General features: G+C 33.3%; 1 protein-coding gene across 3 annotated transcripts in view; it reads left to right on the top strand.

Annotated features, from left to right (window-relative positions):
• The window catches only part of LOC117161531 (lateral signaling target protein 2 homolog), a 53,140-nt gene that overhangs the window by 23,808 nt on the left and 7,035 nt on the right, over positions 1-22,297 (top strand). Inside the window, exons 2-6 of one of the 3 annotated variants that reach the window (XM_033343133.2) lie at positions 10,765-11,187; positions 13,837-14,193; positions 15,298-17,639; positions 17,752-18,038; positions 19,863-20,156. In XM_033343133.2, the coding sequence (XP_033199024.1) occupies positions 10,765-11,187; positions 13,837-14,193; positions 15,298-17,639; positions 17,752-18,038; positions 19,863-20,140 (3,687 nt within the window). In that variant the 3' untranslated portion in view covers positions 20,141-20,156. Of the gene's footprint in view, positions 1-10,764; positions 11,188-13,836; positions 14,194-15,297; positions 17,640-17,751; positions 18,039-19,862; positions 21,967-22,297 lie in introns of those variants that run through there. The other 2 variants (XM_033343134.2, XM_033343132.2) reach the window with 2 other exon arrangements.

Here is a 22,297-nt window from a genome sequence, read left to right as displayed (position 1 = left end):
TTAAAGTAATATTATATGACGTTTTATTAAACACAAAATTTATTAGAACAGAATAACTATTTTATAGATAACATAATAACTTGAAATATTAACGAACGACGCTCTATTCTCTTGTACATGCCAAACAGGAATGAATTTGTTTTATTGCACATTCGTTCATTCAACACATACGCGATGCGTTCGTCTCATGACGTTTTCCTTTTGTTTTCCTCTCCTTCATTCCTCGTTCGTACAATACAGATGTACATACATCTATTTCCTAACAATTTCCTATCTTTCCATCAATATTGAATCTAATTTACCACGAGTAAAATATTCCAATATTTTAATTTACAATATTTAACTTAACCATTCTAACTCTAAGGGATAAACGAATACATCGACTAAAAATAACCAAGCATTATTATTTTTTAATAGGCTTAGTCTTGTTATTACCGTTTAGTGTCTTTTCTTTGGAGCTCGTGTTCTCGTAATTCATCTGTACAATAAAACTTAAGACGATACGTTCACTAAAATTACAATTTATAGTAGTATCGTACAGTTATTCTCTTTTATAAGCTTTTTATCTTCTACTTGAAGTTTTTGTCAACAGGCCAAGAGGACGAATAAATATTACATGCTTGTGAAATGCAAATAAAAATTGGTTTGCATAATACTTCTGAAATTTATTCCGATTCGCTTAACTCATAGATCAATTGACGTAAACGGAGAATGATTCAGGAATTTAAAACGAAAGAAACTGTTATATTGGTTGGATCATATATTTGACCCTTAAGTAGTATAGAACGAGTGTGAAAAAACGTCTTGTTTCGGAATATTAAACATGTGGAAGTTTTTTATATTTATTGTTAAGAAATCTAAAATGGCAGTTGAATAAATATCAAGGATCAATATGTATAAAACGTTTACAACAAGTCGAAATATAATAATTCCAAGCAGTTAAGGAGAATTAAACAAATATCAAAGATTAACTGGACAATTTCTTAGAAGTGTGGTTCCAATGTGTTCCCATTGCTTCAAATATGGTTGTGTAATATGTTAACAATCGTAAACAATCGTTTAACCACTATTTCAATTATAAAATATAATAAACTAATGATTCAGTTCAACAATTTGTAATTAAATCATAGTACAATTCTTTCTATCATATTTGTATAAAACAACAAGTACAGGAATAATATGATCTTTTTGTATATACGTATATGTAATACTAATAAATTCAGATTTTGAAAATTTTGCAAATTGTTAAGTCTTCAAATTTTGGAACTTCGAATCTTTTAATTTCAATTTGCTTCAAATTTCTAACATTAGGTTAATTTCGCATAACAATACATTATGATCGAATTATGAATTGTATTACAAATTATTGGTATAAATCATGCTTTCTTTCTTTACCCAAGAAGACTGTATTCTTTATTAAAACGCATACTTAATCAGTTAACTGTTATGAGTTCTTTGAAAAGTGTGTACCTAGAGTGTGTCGCAAAATGTAAGCGATTGTAACGAAACGACTGTTTTATTTTTGAATTTTATTACTGACAGGTCTCGTCATAACGCAAAATATTGCAATTTCTTCGTGACGATTATATTCGTCAAAAACAGCTGACTGGTTAAACAAACATAATATATACGTAAGGATTATCTGTCTTATCCTATTCGAGAGATCTCATTTCATATCTATGTAATTCTTTTTTGAATAGACGTTTAATAGTTTCTCGTTGAACGTAAGTACAATACGTATTCAAGGTTATGAGATGCAGTTTGTTTTTCTTTGCCTTTGTAAAGGGAAACGTTTAAACAAGTAACAAATACGAGCCTGTTTCGCACCAGTCGATGGTATCGATTAAAGTGCATCGACATATTGTTATGCAAGTGCAATTGCACTTACTTAGTGTTGCGCATCCTAAATTACGTATCATTGCATCGCTTTAAATGAATAAGGGTACGCGAAGGTCTCTGCTGCGTAAATTTTCGAAAGTTAAACGCGAACATAAACGATATCGAGATCAGGATTATGCATTACCGAAATAAATCTTCGTTTAAATCATTATTCAAATAAAATTATTATTTGCTTCGTTGCTTTATCTCGAATAGTCTTATTTGAATAATAATGTATTCAGGTAATAAATTGTTTTAATATTTGTTAGTTTATTTGACATACATATTTGTCCTTTGTTTGTTTCAGAAAGATATATAGATGTTGGTTTATGGTAGATATAAGAAATTTATAATAAGACTTTTGTTAAATATTTTTATCAAAATTTTAGAATTTTCTTAGAGATTTAAAATACATTGTCTTTTATCTTTTCCTTATTACATCGAATTTTCAAAAGGTTTGCTCAATACGTGGAAAATTAATTTTGTTCCTACTATTTGTAGTAATAAGACTTCAAGTAAAATTCTTTTGAAGCCTGTTCCAACTATTATTTTCGTCGTCTTTGATAAATCTAAAATAGGAAAACCAATTTAAAATAATATAAAAGATTTTATAGTAATATAAAATATCGTATTTACTCGTTCGCATACAGATATCAATAAGAACGTCATTAGAAGGTAAATTTTACTTCAATTAGATAAAACTACTATTAAAAGTGTAGGAGGAAAATTAATTTTTGTAAAATTGACATATCTAAAATAGGAAAACCAATTTAAAATGATATAAGTTTTACAAAAATTAATTTCCTCCTTATACTTTTAATAGTAGTTTTATCTAATCGAAATAAAATTGATCTTTCAATGGCGCCCCTATTAATATCTGTATGCGAACGAGTAAATACGATATACATATACGTATACTCGTATTTGTTTAGATAAATACGATACACATGTTCTCATATTTATTTAGGAATGACTCTTCTGTTAGCAACAAACACGACCCAAATGTCATAAAACTACAAATACAGTTTCGAAGCGGAGTCTGTTTTCGTTCTGCTCGTGATATTTGTCATTTTCGGGCGAGCAATTCTTATTTACTTCGTACATCTGGGACAAAACAGCACGAAATCTAGTATCACGAGATTGCAGAGTGTTTTTCCGCGTAAAAACCATCTTCTGTTTCGTTTTTCTGTGACTAACACCTGCTGTTGTCTAGAAAATCGTAAAAATGCCATATTTATTATCGTATAACATCCACCAATACTCCACATATAAATTGCACTTTTTTATGCTCTTCTTTTTATTTTTGATGAAAACTAGCGCTGCCTTTATTTTAGTGCGTTTAGCGACACACCGATCGTCGTTCTGGAAAAATAACTTTTATTATAACATTCTTGTATATTTTAATATTTCAGTGAAAGGACAAACTTTAATTTTCTTTTCCTTCTGTCGCGTTTATGTCATCACTTTTGATACCCAATTCTACTCGCCACACCATAATTAGCCTGCGTTAAATGGAGAAAACTTCGTTACGCTTTCTAAATTTGTTTTAGATGTTGATTTTTACGGTCCGTCTTCTGTGTACGTTCTGTGTTTAATGAACGATTCTTGTATCGTGTTTAATATGGTTTATTTCTGGCCAAAAATACGGAAAATTGTGTGTAATACGTGTTCAACGTCACAATTGGTAAATAGTAGTTTCGTGAGTTTTTCAATTTCAGTTTCTGTTGTATCATTTACGATATTAATAGTTTCGTTTCTGAGGTAGTAGAGCTTACATTGACGAAACTGTATTTCTTGGTGCAATAAACAAAATTAGTATATTTATTTAGAGGATTATGTCAAAAGTAAATTACATTAATTATAAAATAATATGATATATAAAGTGTTTTAAGATTTTATTATTTTATAATTAATGTAATTTACTTTTATACACATATATTTAATTATACGTCTTAAATAATTTTTATGTGATTATGTGTGTAAACATCATTCGTGTAATCGGCAGAGAGAAAAAGATATCTAATGAGATATAAAACTTCAAGTCATAAAATTTCCGAATTAATTTTCACATCTACAAACTTAAATATACAATTATATTTGTATGTATATTTTCAACTTGATGCAATTGTATGATCATTATTTCTATCTCTGCATATTTGTACGTTAAAAAATGTGTTTTTCTACGTTTCTTCGCTGTTGTAAATGAATACTTCAAATCTTTAGATAAGAGTAACACTTTGTTTTCTAATAGTAATCGATAACGTTAGAACATTGTAGAAATAAAGCTATAATTAGAATGACGCAGTTTGTTCTCGATAGTTTGAAATATTTTATAATTCTCGTGAATTTTAAATTGTATAATTACATTTTAAAATTATCACAACACACAGTTTACAACCGAGTTCTATAAAAAGTTAATTAATCTTCACTTATATATTTTTGTAAATATTTAAAATTTAGACAATCAACTAATCGCGAATAAATATAATCAAGCATCATTACACAATATCAATCCAATAATTTTAATCTTGATTTTATTCGAAAACTTTCAAATTTCAACCAACCAGTATCAATATCGTACGATTCGTTCAAAGCAAAAAAATTAATAATTCTTTGGATTGTAATTAAAGATTCTATTTAGTATACTTAATTCACTGTGTTGTTCGTTATTCTGCAAAAATCCGTTATGAATCTCATCTTAGTACGAGATTGATAAAAGCAAAACGCTGTGAGACTTCACGCTGTTTCGGTTTGGACTTTCAGAGAAAAATAGCGTTCCTCCAAGGTGATAAAGTGTAAATTCGGCTTTATACTCACGATAAAAATATCTGTACAACTGTCATCAATTCGTAAAAAGATAAGACGATAAGGGATATATAGGAGGAAAGTATTTTATACGCAGTATTGTCTCACTTTCGTTTAAACATCGTTCTCAGCAGCAGACTTTTATGATTATGAAAAATGTTATTTTCAGAAACTGTATATTAATACCCGAAAACAAACAATCAGCTGTTATTAGAAGAGAAAATTCAATGATTCATAAAAAGAGATAAGAAGATAACAGGTGGTTGTTTATTAATACGCAGAAAGCTACTTTAATCCTCTTTTTTTATTACGAAAGGCCCATTTTTCTCGTATGGTTCGGTTAAAAAAAAGAAAAGAAGGAAAGACACAAGAGAGAAAAGGACGATATTTTTTTGTAAACAATTATTAAGCAGTTAAACATCTTATAGCCTATGTCGCATATACGCAATATTGTACTTTAACCTATTATATATATGTAAATTCTACTCTATGAATATTTATACATAAGCGTGTAGTTCACTTATTTCAGTCTGTTTTGAACATTGCTATTTACTTGTAGAACGTAGATTTAAATCATCACAGGAGGTTATTAGTCACGGTATTGAACTTGATATAAATTGATTCGAACTGGAAGAGAGGATTCTCAAGTAATAACAATAAAAGTAAGTAATTTTTATGAATATTTTGTGGGCTATCTATTGGTTATACGGAACTAGATTTTTTTTAGGATATAAATGTAACCTTGAAGTATAAATGTAATTTTTTTTTACTTTTTAAACTGTCACGTTTAATAACTTTCTGAATCGGCGTGCACGATAACTGAGAACTAATTGGTTAATCAATATCGGACAAAACTTATTCACTTTGTTACAAATTTCTCCAGGGATTGAGCCTGAAATTATTATTGGATCAGTTATTTATAATATTTTTTTAAGCAATATAAACTCAATTTATCTGCCGAAAAAACTAATATTTTTCTAAACGCTAGAACATTCCACAGCTCTCTTCATGGTTTTCTTTCTAAAATATGTTCGATCCCAGCGCAAACTCCCTAACTTTTGCACCCTGATGACCGTGACAAATGCTATACTGCATGGTAGTAACTGCATGGTCTAACAATGGTTACATTATGGAGAATGATCACAAGGCTTGTATAATAGATAATAAACAATAGGAACTAAAATTAAAAAATTACATTTGTATCTGAATATTTGCATACCAAGAAGTTCTAGTCCCGTATAATCAGTAGTTGACCTAAACAAATTCATAAAAACTGCTTGCTTTGCTTTTATTGTTGTTGCACGAGACCCCCACCCCACCCCTCCTCGCCTTAACATATTCTTTGTGACTTAAAAAAATCTTTCTACCTTAATATCGAACCAATCGTCGAAGAAGATTGTCACGAACGTTTCATAATTCGTAATTATTCGTCGACGGTTCGACGATACGAACGTTGTGGGAACTCACTTGTCGATTACACAGACCTCCTCTTTGACAATTACGAAATTAATCTCGTCGTTTAGGCTGTGCGAGTTATCGTTAATACGAATCATTTCTTCCTTGAATCAATGTGGTCCCGTAATCGCTCTTCTTGAGAATTCTGCCACACAATCGAAAATATCATGTGAATGATATTTATCATTGCCATTATATCTGCATGGAATTCGTCAGTGTAATTTATGTATCAAATTTAAATAAATTGTACGTATTACACGCTCGCTTCCATCATTATTATCGCACCACGCTTCCAAAACTCTTAAATTATACATTTTGCGCGTAACTTATTTATACACAATTTGTCTAGAGATCCATTAGTATAATGACCATTAGTATAATGACGCAGATGTAATCTAGGAAACGGAATCATAGGTCAATATGTAACGACCCAATCATCTCCTTCTACGACTCTTCGTCCTTTAAGTCTGAGGGTTATTTTCCATTTTCAGCCAGCAATCAAGCACAGTAGGATTTCATTGTCGTTACTTATACATAATTTTTATCGTAAATTGTGTTGCCGATACTTATTCCAGTATATCCTTACTTATAAAAAAAATATAAAAAAGTCGAAATTGATTCTTTCACACCTTAACCCCTTTTGGCCACGTTTGTAAATGAATTCTTTTGCAGGTACGAATAAAATTAATTAATTCCTTATAAGCAAGAATAAAAAGAATGAATCACCTTTTTTGTAGACGGTGCATGGTACGAAGTTTGAAATGATTATTTTCCAGTCGTTCGTTAAGGCGAACAGAGTAACAGGGAGAGAAAAAAAATGGTTTGGCAGTTAAACAAATAAATGATGTTTGATGTGTAATTAGTAGTGGATCGTAGTTGTACGCCTCCATTGAAGATCACTGTTTGCGGAACATAAAACATGGCACAGGGGATCCTCCCTCCCTCTTTTAATTACATCGCGTAGGTATAATTAGAGTCATTGTTCTGAGGAACACGGGTCTCATATCAATTTATAAATATCTCTGGAGAATGCCGCTTTCCTTTCTTTTTCTCTTTCTCTCTTCCTTTTTTCGCGGCAAACCGGCACGGAAAATAACTGATCGTTGCGTCACTCGGAAAGGAAATGTCCAATTAATTTGATTAATTTTCGGAGAAAGGATATAAAGCAGGAAAAGGGAAAAGAGGAGATGGAATACATGGCACACGAATTGTGTTTTTGAAGCGTATCTACGTACAATCAGTTACGAAAGTTTACATACGCCTATGCAATTTTGTGTATTTTACTTATCAAAGAGATTGAAAATGCGTATTGTCACGAAAATGTGTACGTAAAAGAAATTAGAAAAATTAAAAGATTCGTGTCATAAAAATCTTGAGATAAAATTGCGTTACCTACGAGATATTAATTCATATATTTATTAATTATATATTATTTATTTACTTTATCAACTTTGTATTATTTGTTTTATGAATTATTAATAATATGTTCATATAATATTAGACCTACCATTTTTATGATTTCGTGTACATAGATATAACAGGCAATTGTTATAACATTGTATTTTTCATTCTTTTAACACCTTGCTCGTAGTAGAGGTGAGCAAATTGCGTTACATTTGAACAATATGTGTCTTAGTGTGTCAATAAAAGTACGTCGAGCTAACGTTTTACTATGATACTATATATTTAAGGGGTGTAAGTAGAAGTATGTGACTGATTGTATATTTGTCTGTTGTTATCGTGTTCTACTATTAGATATAGAATTCTGCGTGCGAAAGTTTAGTTGTTCATTGTTAGAAACTGCCTCGTTAGTGTAAAGTACTCACGTTCTTGTACACAAGGAACAGCGTGATAAAAAGGTTTTCTTGCCAATGTAAAAATATCGATGAATGGTATTTGTTGATTCGTATTTGAAAAAAAAAAGAGAGACGAAACGTGTTTTTAAAATTGATAGAATGTACATATTGGTTGCTTCACGACGTATGAAGAGAAGGTTGGAATTTTAAACGCAAAACATGGTAAACATATTCTCTGTGATTGAAAAACGATTATTTTAATGTAAAACAGCGAAAGGTAGGAAGAACCTTTTAAGTCCAGGAATATAGTTGACGAAGTTCTGTAGAAGCCAAGAGTGTAACTATTAAGACGAGCGATATTTTACTATTTTCAATATTTTAATATTATTAAATGTTAAAAATGGTTTGATAGGTTTAAAAGAAACATAGTAGAAATTGTATTTTTAATATCATTGTGTTGCATCGATTTTTACAATGCGAAGACTATATAACCGTTAATAATAGTATCTTTGGTAATATCTAAAATAAAATATATACATCTAGAATAAAACAAAATATATCCAGTTTGTTATTTGACAGAACTTTTGAATTTTTTAATAACTTTTTTCTGTTTTGAATTTTAGATACTCGCAGGTTAATTACCGTTGTTATTAGCTTGACAATTTGTGTGTTTAATACAAGCTTGTATTCCTAGAACTCGTGTTTAGTAGTTGGCAAATACTCTATCGAGAAATTCCTTATATTACAAGACTTGGCCAAGATACTTAACAGTGCCATATTTATCTTAAGCTGTACAGCACAAGGTGAATTTATTCACTAGATGTGGCCTCCATTCGAAAGCCACGGCCAGAACGAAAACAATATCGGATCAAAATGATAACCTAAGTGATCGAGGACGATGTTGCTTATGTTTTGTTGCATATTATGACGATTACCAAACAGATTTTTAATTCTTCTGTATTTAACACATACCAAATATTATCTATTTTGTTACATGTTGTAACAACTATTTTGTTATAGATTATTAAGATTGTAATACATTCATTTACTAAACTAATCCTTTAATAGCGAAGCAATAGTTTTTTTTATAAATGTAAGTAGTATTAAAAAAAAATCATAGGATTAATTTCTATTGTTAGTGTTTCTACTTTTCTTCCTTTTTAGAGAGAGAAATGTAACAAACAAAGAAACATTTTATTTCACTATGCAAGATTATGGTTTATTAATAGTTCCAAATTATGCACGATCGCGTGAATAAAAAAAATGGAAAAATGATATCGTCGAAATAATTAAATACGTTCTTAGAAGTACGCTAGGACGGAAGCTTATCTCTGTGTTAGGGCGTTTATCGAATTTTTTTACGTGATAATGATTGGCTAGGCACGTAGCCTTCATGACCTCGCGAATACACGAAGAACTTAATTAAACATGTCTTCTGATAAAGCTCGAGATATGTAACGTAACACAACGAGACAAGCAAACTATAATCTTTGTCGTTGTTAATTCATCTTTCCATGGTCATATTCGAATGCAATAAAGATATCTTGGAAATTTTTCCGTGATCGTGTTGAAAGGACGAGTCACTACGTGACAAAATGTTCTGATTGCATTCAGTTAAAAATAAATATTGGTATACGTATGTCGATTCTTCCATATTGTTAATTGTATCACGATGATTTCAAAATATTGGAATTTTACTTCATTTATTTCTTTCAAATGAAATGATCAAATCTTTAACAAAACTTTAAACATTTATAGCATTTTTAAGGTAATTTTTATATTAATATTTTATAATAATTTAATATTTTTAAGGTAATGTAAATCAGAGTCTAATTGAACAGAGTCCACATACTTTGGCTATTACAAAACAATATTATAATTATTACGATTCAAATGTATAGTTTATCGTTATTGATAAATATTAACTTTAGATTGTATATTTGTATTCCTTAGTCTAAAGTTTTAGCGTCCCTGATAAGCAGAGCACCTTGTCCTTTCTACACTCTGAATTACTTTGGTCAATGGAATTTTTGGAGGAAGTGACTTTTCTTACTTGGAAGAGCTAGTGTAATATTTAAATATTTGAAATAGTATTCACAACTGACGTGACACAGCGCTGTAAGCTTCTAAAAATTACATTTCCTAAGCCAAATACAATTCATTCGTAACCAGTTAACGTAACTTCTGCTGTATTAAAGTATACCTCGTGTATATATGCCTCAGAAAAAGAGGAATTTGTATTAGGTTGTCCGGAAAGTTTCTTTCGTTTCATAAGTTGATAATAGATGAACGACAATTTTTGTTTTATATTATTTTATTGAATTAAGTGTGCTCCATTTCGTTCTATTTCTATTACTATGTTCGTGCATACTTCAATAAACTAATAGAAAACAAAAAACATTGTGTGTCTATTATTTCCTTATAAAACAAAAGAAACTTTTCGGACAATCTGATAAAATAATCCATATATATAATTATATCACTTATATATATATTGTAGTTATTTGAAAACACACGCGACGAGATCCAAAATAAACTTTTTAAATAAAAAGTAATTGAAACCAGTCATTTTGGCTAATTGATAAATCTGAAGTTAAAATACCTTTATCCATAGAACCTTCTAACAGAACGTATTTTTGTCTCTTGTTTTTCGTATGTACATAACGAAAAAAATTCATAATGTTTTGAAAAATCATGTAACGAGATCCAAAATAAAACTTCTTATAATAAGCAACTGAGATCTCGGTCGTTTAGACCGACCGATGAATCTGATATTAAAACACACTTTGCAATACGGGACTTTCTAACAAAATGCGTCTTTATGTTACAGAGGGACGACACGAGCTTGCTCGCTCAGTTTTTCTACGCGGACGAGTCTTTGAACGCGGTCGCTTGCGAGTTGGACTCGTTCGATGGTCGTCAGGAGCCAGAAAGATGCACCACGTTGGTCAACCAGCTGCGCCACTGTCAGGACAAAGTGTTAACGATATGCAGTCAAATAATGGACGATCTGATTCCGGAGAGCAGGGCGAACCGAGACTTCAGGGTGAAATTTCCTGACGACGTGATGCAGGAGAATCTCGCTGGACAGCTGTGGTTCGGAGCTGAATGCTTGGCAGCTGGGTCCTCGATCATGAACAGGGAGGCTGAAAGTTCAGCCATGAGACCGCTGGCAAGGGCTTTGACTAAGTCGTTGGATATCGTCAGGAATTTGCTCAGAGAACACGCGTTAAAAGGTCACATGAATCTGAAGGTATTTATTATACGTGCTTATCCAAGTGCTAACGATGGGTCGCCTAATCGTTTTATGTCGAATCAGCTGATAGGCTCGGATTTAGTTATACAGGGTGTTATAAAGAAACGGCTTAAGATTTTGTGAGATTATAATATTCATTGAGAGAAGTGAAGAATATTTTTAATTAGCACAATGGTTTGGCTAAGCAATGTTGTATTTGGCGAGAAATAAATAGTTTTAAAATTATCGCGGTTCTGTATATCTTTCGGAACTTGATGGCTCGTCCACTTATGTGACAAATTAATTTTTCCACATTTGTTATAGATTAGTACTAGACTAGTACGTATTAGTACTACACAGTTAGTTGATAATGCACGTATGCTTATTTTGAAACGATTTTGTTAATAGGTCAATGTCGTTGATTAAATTTCGTCCTTTCGTTAATTGTTAATCATATCAGGAAAGAAACAGTTGATTTTACGTTGGACGTGTGGACACACTATGCAATGTATATAAGAAGATAGAAATATCAAAACCTAATCATCGACTGTCATAAAAAGTCGAGGATACAAGGAGAAAGAATCAGAATGTTGAATTGAATATTATTTGATTGATTGAATATTTGAATATTATATGATTTTCTTACACGAATTTAGCGAATTATGGCAACCGCGTATTAGTCTGTTCCTCGTATGCTTTGAGCTTGAAAAATTCGCGTTGCCGATAGGATGATTAGATGTTGTTTCTTTAAAATATGTGTTTTATCATGATAGTATGACGTGTCCTATTTCTACATTCCTTCCCTTTCTGTCTGTCGATCTCGAGAATTACGTAAGTGCATTTGGAGCAAACGTTGAACCCTAAAATATTCAGGTTAATCGTAGGAACGTGTACTTTATTAGGCTCTGGACTTCCGGACTTGAATCCTTGCCTATGGCATTCGATATGACAGCCATATTAACCGTTTGCACTTTGCCCACTTTTATGGTAAGATCAACGAGTAGTTCTAGTAGCACACTTTAGAAATATTGAAATGATGAGATTTATTGAAATAAAAAATCCTCTTGCGGAAAGGAGAAAGCCATCAATTTGTATGTATTTATTTATATTGTGTTGTTTTCATTTCTCTAGTTTCTATCAAAAAATAAACTTTATTTATTGTGAGGTAACCTTTAAATTTGCAGAACTTTTCTCTCTTTCTTTAAATATTGCTTATAGAATATTTATATCCTGTCCATTGATTTACGAAAGTGAAATACACTTTCTGTAGAAATTTGTCGTGCAAGAAGCACGCTTTAAAGTTGCTTTTCAACACATACTCTGCATTGCTGAGTACATGCAACTTTCTCTTTCGTGCGATCTTTCGAGGACACGGTAATTATTCGTGTGTCGGCATTTTTTTAAATAAAAAAGGTTCTCGTAATCGAAGCATTATGATTTGTATTATTTTGTTTTTCTGTTTTTCCCTCGTTCCATTCATTATTTAATAATCCATCGTATATCGTTGATGTGTCCGAATGACAAATGTGTGTCAATAAATAAACGTAATTAATATTGAGTTCACGATTGTATGAATATAACCGATCGGGCGTTATGCAAATTCATGTTTTTATGAAGACACAAGTAAAGGAACGAAACTTAAATCTGATGTTCTTTTTGAATTTATATATATATATATATATATATATATATGCATATAATAGATGTTTAAATAGCGTTTAGTTTCGATAGTCGATATATTTATATGCCGTGATATATTTAATCTGTTTTATACTTTTCACAAATAAAATATGTATTCGAAAATTGAAAAAGAAGACGTTTAAAGGGATACAAACACGAAGAGAGGTGAGATGAATAGTGTGGTTGAATAAAAGTTTGTTCTCCACTCTAGATATTATTAGATATTATCGTAACAAGTATTTTATTATGAAAACATAATTTGTGTATTTTTGCATATAATAATACACATTCAGTACATTGTTGCATATTTAATTCTCCCATAATTGCGTAAACATCCGTAGTTTAGCCATAATATTGTTTTTGGCAGCAAGTAAACCTTTGAAACGTTATAGGAAAACAATGATTCATTGTCAGTAAAAACAATGTAGTGGGTGAATCAAATTTATGCATGCTTTCGCGCGAGTTAAGAACATGGAATCATTCCAGCGAGACAACAGAGTAATTAGGCCAGCCAGTTTCTGAATCTTGTATATTTGCATTTAATTAAATGGTCCAACGTTTTATGTCCGTTTTAATATAGTTCCCAGATTTTTTTACGGGTTATATGAAGTTAATTTTAGAATTACTAATGTATTTAATATGTTATGTAATTACATATTTTATTGACGTTGAGTTAGGTTTTAATAGAAAAATCTATACCATAACAAACATTAAATCAATTAAACAATAAATTAAATAAAGAATTAAAAATTCATCAAAAAATATTTTAGATAATTCTTTGTCTCATTTTTGTTACTAACTTGCGCCTTTCTATTTGTTTCTGTCTCTGCCCTTGTCTTTTTCTCTCTGAATCCTTTAAATGTAATATTAAACAACAATAAATAATATTAAAAATAATAACTATACTGTTATTATCAAATATTTTCTATTTCAAAAAATGATACTTTCTATTTGAAATACTAATCACCTAACTTTTCTATTGATTAGTACCTTTTTCAGACGCAATACCCGTTGGACCCATCCCTGGAGAAGCTGATCGAGTCGTTAAAGATCTTCGACCGGTTGTTCGCTGATTTCGAGCTGTGCTATGTGGGCGCCATGGTGCCAGTGAAATCGACGAAGGAGTATGAGCAGCAGGAGCTCGTTTGCGTTTTATTTTCGGAGACTCTGCAAAGAGCTCTCGAACGTGGATTGCTCAGCCAGGCCGATGTAGATAATTACGAGCCGGCTCTGATGTTTACTATTCCTCGTTTGGCGATTGTTTCTGGCCTCTTGGCTCCGCCTGGAGGCCCTCTGTGCCTCAATTCCCCCGACAACATCAGCGAAGTGTTTAGACCTTTTAGGGTAAGCGGAGATCGCCGATTACAGTCGGCTGTAATTAAGCATCACTTACACAATTTTGAAACTTTTTCTGTAAAAAAGATAGAACATGTCATTTATCTTTTTCTTCTCTTCTCTTAGTCTTCTCTGTAGTCTTCGATCGTAAAAAATATGGAACACGTTATTTTAATAAATCTTGATAGTTTTGATGTGGAAGAAACGAAAGCAGAGGAATCGATGAAAATGCGGTGGTGATAATTGAAAATCATTATATTTTGCATGGAAGTTTCAAAATTCCGAGGTAACTTCGACTTTTGATTTCAAGTTTCGTGCAATTTTGGATAGATAAAATAGATTACGCGACAATTTAATGTGATTCAGCGTTGAATGTAAAATTACGACTTGCGCAGAGATTGCATAATTTAAAAGTTCGACGAACTTTCATAGATAATGAAAGATTCCAGTTTCTTCCTTCAAAGTAAGTTTAGCGGATTATAAATAGATTTAATTTAGTCAGATATAAAAATACAATAATACTAATAATTAGAGTTATCTTCAATGGGCTTTTAATTTCCTTTATATAGCCATACTATTTATATACTTCTTATTTTTGTTAACGCCAGAAGATTTCTTATCAAGACATCGTTGGACATCAATTTTCAAGTACAGAACGTATGCGATCTTTTTATTTTGTAGCTATCATATATCACTCGTTTTATGCACGCTTAAATCACGTATTTCAACTTCAATCCATTATGTTTATTTACATAACCAACATTTCATCCCAATTGAATTAAACGTATCTCAGATATGTGCCCACTGTCATAGATACGTTTAGAAAATGTAACTTCAAAATAATTCTACAAAAACATGGTCCACTTTTTTCTATCATGAATTCTTAGATATTTGAAATATCTACACGGTTAAGTAACAAAAACTGGCAAACGCAAAATTTAAGCAAACGCCTTTTTTAATATATTTATTTTATTATTTTACTAATTTGATAGATTTATTTAATAAAGCAATTAAAGAATTTTCGTTAAAATAAGACAAATGAACATGTAATAACAATTGAAAGATAAACCAAAATCACTGCAAAATTAAAGGTAGTTTCTCTTTCCGTTACAGTCGCTTCTCCTAAAAATAAGAGAACTTCTTTGGACGTTAAACAACCGCGAGCTCTACATGCTGGAGAAACTGCTGTGCTCAAACGAGGAGCCGCCGGGTCCCATCACGCAGTCGTCAAAGTCGTCCGCGTGCCAGGACATTCCCGACCTGGAGGAGTTCGTCCACAATTTTTATACCGGTTATCCGAACTGTAAAGACTTCATCGTAGATTTTTACACAGTGACGAGAAACACGGGGAACAATATGGACGAGGTGGCGGACGACGTGGTTCAAATCTTAGAGGAAGAAAGCCGTTTGACAGAAGGGAATAGCGATCAGGAGGTGGAGGACCGGGGAACAATGATAGAAACCGGGCCTAATCGCTTAAACATATCCGTGACCGGGTACGAAGAGGCTGTGAGGTGTAACGGTAACACGAGGACATCCAGTGAACGAGAAAGTGTTGGTGACGAAGTGCAGTATCATATTAAAAAGCCAGCTAGCTCTTCGAACAGCAGTAGATACTTATCTTGCGACGATAGTCCTTGCTCCAGAAGAATAGAATGTCCCGCGAGTCCTGTTTCAATGGTAGATTCGATGGTGGAGCAGGTCGTTCCAGAAGATAGTGTTTCAAGCGTAAACGAGAATAGATGCGGCGAACAATTACACAAACAGCAAGACGAATTTATCACCTCGGATATCACCGAGATTTTAGGCAACTCTGATCATCACATCGAAATCCCTCAAACGCAGTACCTGCTGAACCAAGTGTCGCACGAGAACAACGTGACTGGTGAGACGGTACACATTCAAAACTCTTTGCCTGACTTGGATTCGAAGAAGCTGATATCCGAGGCGAATAAAACGTTATCGAATTTGTTGTTGGATGGAGAGTGTCAGAACGAGATCTCCGAGCAGACTGACTCGGGAATTTGTACGGTGATTTCGTCAGAGAATACCAGTTTGTACGATAAAAGTCCCGAAGAGAAGAAGACTTTCGCCAACGAGATCCAAGAGGACGAGCACGGATTAGATGACGAAGACACGCAAGAGAATACCAGTTATTCTTGTTCCAATTTGAATTCACCGAAGAGAAAGAGCTCCACGATATCGGATAACTCGTGCGTCTGTAGTCTAAGAAGCGTGAAGACAGTCGCGTCGTTGGACCACTCGATCGAGGTGCACAATCTGCACGCGGCCAACACAGAGGCTGTGAAAAACATTCCACGAATATCGTCGAACTTCGATGGGACGAACGAAGAGTTCGTTGGAGTCGCGTACGGCAACGGGCAGATTTCCGTCTGCGACTCGAACCAGTCTAGCTTTCAGATCAATTATTCAGAAAATTGGGAAAATCTGAATTTAAGCATTGACGCGTCTACTTCAAGGAAAGAATTCTGGAGCGACCTGAAGTGTGAAAACTGCCCGTCCACGTCGCAGAATATTGAGAAGATCGGCTCGAAGATCGAGCAGTATACCCAGGATAAGATGACAACGTCGAAGAAAATGAAGGACGAGAAGCAGAAGAGACGGCATCAACGTAAACACGAACGGAACGGGCAAAGACTTCATCACGGGATACAGGAGAGCAGGATGCAGAACTTTCAAAACGTACGCTCGTCAGCGAGCACGGAGAGCTCCAGATCAAACTCGACGGATCGTTGTTTGAATCCTAGGCTGATCAGTTACGGAGCAAGTCTGCATCCCAGCCAGAACACCAGGCAGATGCCTAATTTTGGAAGCAGCCCTCACGCTAGTCCGCGATTGCAGCACTTCGAAACTCGCAGCACGCCTGGATCAGGCCAGAGGACTTCTAGTATCGCTTCCAGAGCTCAGAGAAACTCGTCTCCGCAAAATAGAAAGCTTCTTGATCATAGGAGATCTAGGTCAGAGCAAATTATCAGAATGAAGAGGAGAGACTTTGAAAAGAGAGACAAATACGAACGAGCTAATCCCAGGTCGGAGCAGACCAAGAGAAAATTAGGAAATAGAAGTCCTAATGAACTGATGAACGATGGTTTGGGACCAAGAACGGATAAAAGCGGCCTGGCAAACGAGATAATCTCGCCGGTCACGATGCAGACCGTGTCGTATGGAATACAAAAAGACAATAACACGCAGAGAGCCACGCGAGCTGTGAGGTTGGTGAACGCATCCACAGTTCAAGGGACGCAGTCGGTCAGTTCGGATCATATCCTGGTTCATAAGCCGGATGTTGGGTCCAGTTCGAGCTGCTCGAGTTGCTGTGACTCAAGCTCGGAAACCAGCGAGTTTCAGAGCGATTGTCAGGACGACGAGGAGATAGCCTTGGCTATGCAGGCCGCTGAGATTGCGAACAATTACAAGATTCGAGCGAAATTTCGGTAAAGTTTATTTTGCTTTTCTTCGTTTCATGATTCTTAATTTTTTGTTTTTGTTTCAATCGCTTGATTATAAATTCTTTGGCAATTAATTCCTTGCTAATCCTTTTTGTAGGTCATCCGAGGATCTCGTTCATCGTTTATTCGTTTGTATAGCCGGTGTGGCAGATCAATTGCAGACCAATTTCGCATCGGATCTGCGCAATATTTTGAAGTGTGTGTTCCTGATGAACAGTAGTCAGACCGTAGAAGACGGTGAGATAAAGGATGAAAGTTCAGTATCTGAAAATCATGTGACAAGTCCGTTGAATGATACGGTTACAAATCATGATCGACAGGATTTATTACAAGAATACGAGGACGATTTGGAAGAGACTGCCATCACCACCGATCATAATACGTGTACGTATTCTTTCCTTTATTTATGCCCAACTTTTCATAAGCCTGATATCTGTACTTTAAGAAAATTGTATGTATTGAAACACGCGTGGGGTCTAGATACGAACAAAGAATAATTGGATGTATCGAAATTATCTGGGTAATAAGTGATCACTATAATATAATTTCATTACACGTTTCGTTAACACACGGGTGGTATATGAATTTTTAAAGAACTAATAATAAAATTAAATTGCAAATTATACAGCCGAGTAATGATTATACGATGGTTAATTTTTAATTATATACAATCTTCTAATTTTAATTGAACAGTTCTGTTGCTCTATCTAGTGTGTATCTTTATCATTACTTTTGATGATATTAATATCGGAGAAAGTTCACGGTTACACGCTCTGTTTCCCAGAAAATATTTCAAACAATAGCAACACCTAGTAAAATAGTAAAATAAATTAGATATTATGTTCACCCTCGGAGAATTGATCTTGAAATGCTAATTAATTCTAAACAAACCATGATGTGAATATTATTTTATACAGCGTGTTTCAGAGAAAGGTGACCAAACATTAATACCATATTTACTTTACGGATAAGGAATGAAAATGGATCATACCGATCAGGCCGTATAACATGTTTAAGCGGACATGAGATGATTCTTTATAAAAAAATAAGAAGAAAACAGAATAAAACCTGTTCGTATTATGACTCCTCGTTTTCAAGAAAATCGAATTTGAAGATTTGTCAAGCGTACTTGAATATGGTTAATTCCAGACTGGGCAAATAAATGATCGACAGGACGTTATTCTACACGTGAAAATAAGTCGAATATATGGAATAAAATTTTTTCCAAAAATGTTTTGTTTTCGAGGAAAATAAGCTTGAAATAAAATTCCAAAATAAAGTTTAAAATAAATTTTCAAACTCGATTTTCTCGAAAACGTCCTGTGAATAAACATTCTTCTATATTTTCTTCTTATTTTTTCACAAGGTATTGCCTCATGAAATTTTCAAAATTTTCTCTTTTCAAGATACAAATTTGCATATATACTTTGAAATTTGACATGATCAACTGTCCCCATATTATGAGCGTTATCAACACTTCTTCTCTCAGAAATAATTTAGTGTTTAGAATAAATTATCGTGCTATCGAAGGCAGTTTATGTCACAGTAAATAAGTTTACTTAACTGATAAATAAGACGTAATTATCTGATAAATAAGGCAGTTACCTGGATGGCCGGGTTAATATCGACTGCACAGTTATTCACTTCGGGTATGAGCGATTTGTCTATCTACGAGGTCATCGAAAAAGTATAATTTACGATAATAATCCTATTGACAGTCTGATAATACTAAAAGACCAGTTTATTGCTACATGAAGTGAATACCATCAGAATATACAGCAGGAGCCTTTGAATACCTACTTTTGACAGTGTTTAGAATGTTAGTGCAAAACACATGTTGCAGAATGTAAGCATTCCACTTCAATTTTTAAGCATTCCTACGATGCTGCCTTATAAACGGGAAAAGTTTACATTTCAAAAAGGAAAGTTTTAGGGTACGTGGGATACGATACCATATATGTACCATAGTTATACCATATAAATTTGGCTACCTATTTCTAACATACTCTGTATAGTATTGATATTACTTTTTATTTATTGCTGCAAACTCGGATCACGAATTACGAGCATTGGAACTCATTTCAGAAATTGTTACATGCCTTATATAGATATAATCTTTAGTTATAATATAATATTTCTTTGGTTGTACATAAATGCATCTATTAAAAATTTCGTATAGTTACTAACACAAGATAATCTTGCTTGTAGCGACCATAACCGAGCGTGGCGAGGAGTGTGTGGAGAGGGCACCAGCTTGGATACCGGACAACGACGCGCCTCGTTGTATGGCGTGTCAAGCAGGGTTCACGGTGGTGAGACGCAGACACCATTGCAGAAATTGTGGCAAGGTGTTCTGCGGTCGTTGCAGCAGTAACAACGTTCCCCTACCCCGTTATGGGCACACGAAGCCTGTCAGGGTATGCAACAGGTGTTTTCTGTATCAGGTGACGCCGTTCACGGTGTCCCCAGTGACGCCAGCGAGCTGAGCTTTGGAACAACGAGGTGTGTGACGAGGGTGAATGATAGAAAATGAATCGTTTACTTGGTATTTTAAAATGTTAGGCCCGTTGTCGCGCGCCCGCGGATCGTTGCATCCGTTTCCTTTTCTTCTAACTATTATATAACGATCGAAAATAGTTATCTTTCGAGGTTTGCCTCTTTAAAGCCCGCTCTGTACGTTGAAACATGTCGCTATGCATGAAATTTTTCATGAAATTTTTATCAGTTTCAGTTTACCTTCGCGATCTTCTCAATTTGCGACGTGATACGTTGAATCATGTGGTTTAAGGTGTCTGGTTAGTTTCCAACTCCAGTATTATTCTCATTAGTAAGAAGTACGTTGACCGTAAGAAATAAAAAATTAAAGAAGAAAATTTATTTCTTGCAAAAGTATGTTCGGAATCCTGATTTCTGCATCGATACAAGTTCATTTTGATACCGATTCGCCAATACAAATCTATGTATATCGTAAGATATATCGCGAGACGTAGATGTGGATATCCATATATATACGTCGCAACGCGTTTCAAAATTTCAACGTATAGAGCCTCCTTCAGGATAAATGTTACAAACACGGAGTGTGTTAACAAATGTTTTGGTCGATGGTGTGTACTTTCGATTTTCATTTGGTTTGGTATATTTGGAGAGTGAAGAAAATTCATGATAATAATTGTGTTCTTTTTTTTTTTTTTATTTGAGAATAAAAATTAAGCGAACATAAATCGGAAATGTTCTTCGTTGAAAGTTAATCGGAGAGAATCGATGAAGATCGAAGGAACGTTGACACTACTTGGTCGTTTTTTGCGCTATTTGTATACTTACGTGCACTTAAAACCGTACAGTTAGAGTATATGTATATCGGCGCCCATCGCTAATATTTTTACACGATGTGATCGAACGATTCTAAAGGAGCTAATTTCCAAAAGCAGTTGTACCATAATTTAATCTTACTTGCGCGTATAGGTGATAAGGAAGTATTCAGAAACGAACGAAAGAAACAAAAAAAAAAAAAAAAGGAGAAAAGATAAGAAAGGAGATTCGCAATTCTTGCTTTTTATTTAGGACACGTGCGATTATATCACACAGAGTATTCCCTGTATTTCGTCTCTGTTCCCTTTTTATTTTTCCTTTATCTTCGTCCGCGTTCCATTTTGAATTTTATCTTCTTCCACTACGAGTGTTCACTTAATAATAACGAATAATATATATAAATACGCAATCGAACATCTCGTTTCATCGTGTCATACTTTACCCGCACGAGAATCGTTAGTTTTATATTTTATCAGAGAATTCGTTGTAGAATGTTCGATATAACTTCAAACACGAGAGCAAAAAATGCGAGGACATATGTGAAATATTGTCCAACAATATCATTATTTTACATTTTACTAAATTTATAAATCTGTTATATTGTAAAATATTGATTTTATCGTGAATGTACTGTATATAGTATTATTGAACGAGTAATAATATTTTATAAACATTGCCAGTTAATATCCTTTAAAATATTTAGTTGTAGTAGAATAGTTGTTAATAATTATTTAAATATTCATAACGCATATGAATGATCTACACAAATATTTCTTTATGAGAAGTTATATCTACATTTTATAACACATTTGTATAAGTATAGTGCAATTCGTATTCTTGATTAGATCGGACTAAATCGGTTTGTAAAAGGGGGAAGATTATTGTCAGAGTCATCTATAGACTATACTGGATGCGACGAGTTTTATGGTACAAGCGAGAACAGAGTGATTCATAGTGTAAGAATTTGTTGAAATTTTGAAATAAACTTTGTTACAAGACGTGAGGTGTGTCTACTTTATTTGAAATCTACAAGCGACACAAACATCGTTTAAGATAAAAGGCCCATGCGAGAAGTGCAATTTTGCGCTGCTTATACTCGAAACCTAATGTAAAACGATCAAATATAAAAATTTTGTACATTAAAAGTCTAAAGACTTGCTGTATAAATGAGGGGCCGCTTAACCTTCACATTAACACTTAGCTCCTTTATTTGTATATTATTTGATCTTCAGAAGCAGTTTTAGCAAAGGAACCAACAAAAGAATTTATTTCAGAATTATGTTTTACTTTTATATATCGAAATCGTACAATTCTTTGAACTAAAAGCAAATCGT

The sequence above is a fragment of the Bombus vancouverensis genome, chromosome 2 (assembly GCF_051014615.1).
Source record: "Bombus vancouverensis nearcticus chromosome 2, iyBomVanc1_principal, whole genome shotgun sequence".
Classification (NCBI taxonomy): domain Eukaryota; kingdom Metazoa; phylum Arthropoda; class Insecta; order Hymenoptera; family Apidae; genus Bombus; species Bombus vancouverensis.
The sequence above is the reverse complement of the archived record's forward strand: the minus strand, read 5'-3'. Positions and strand labels throughout refer to the sequence as shown.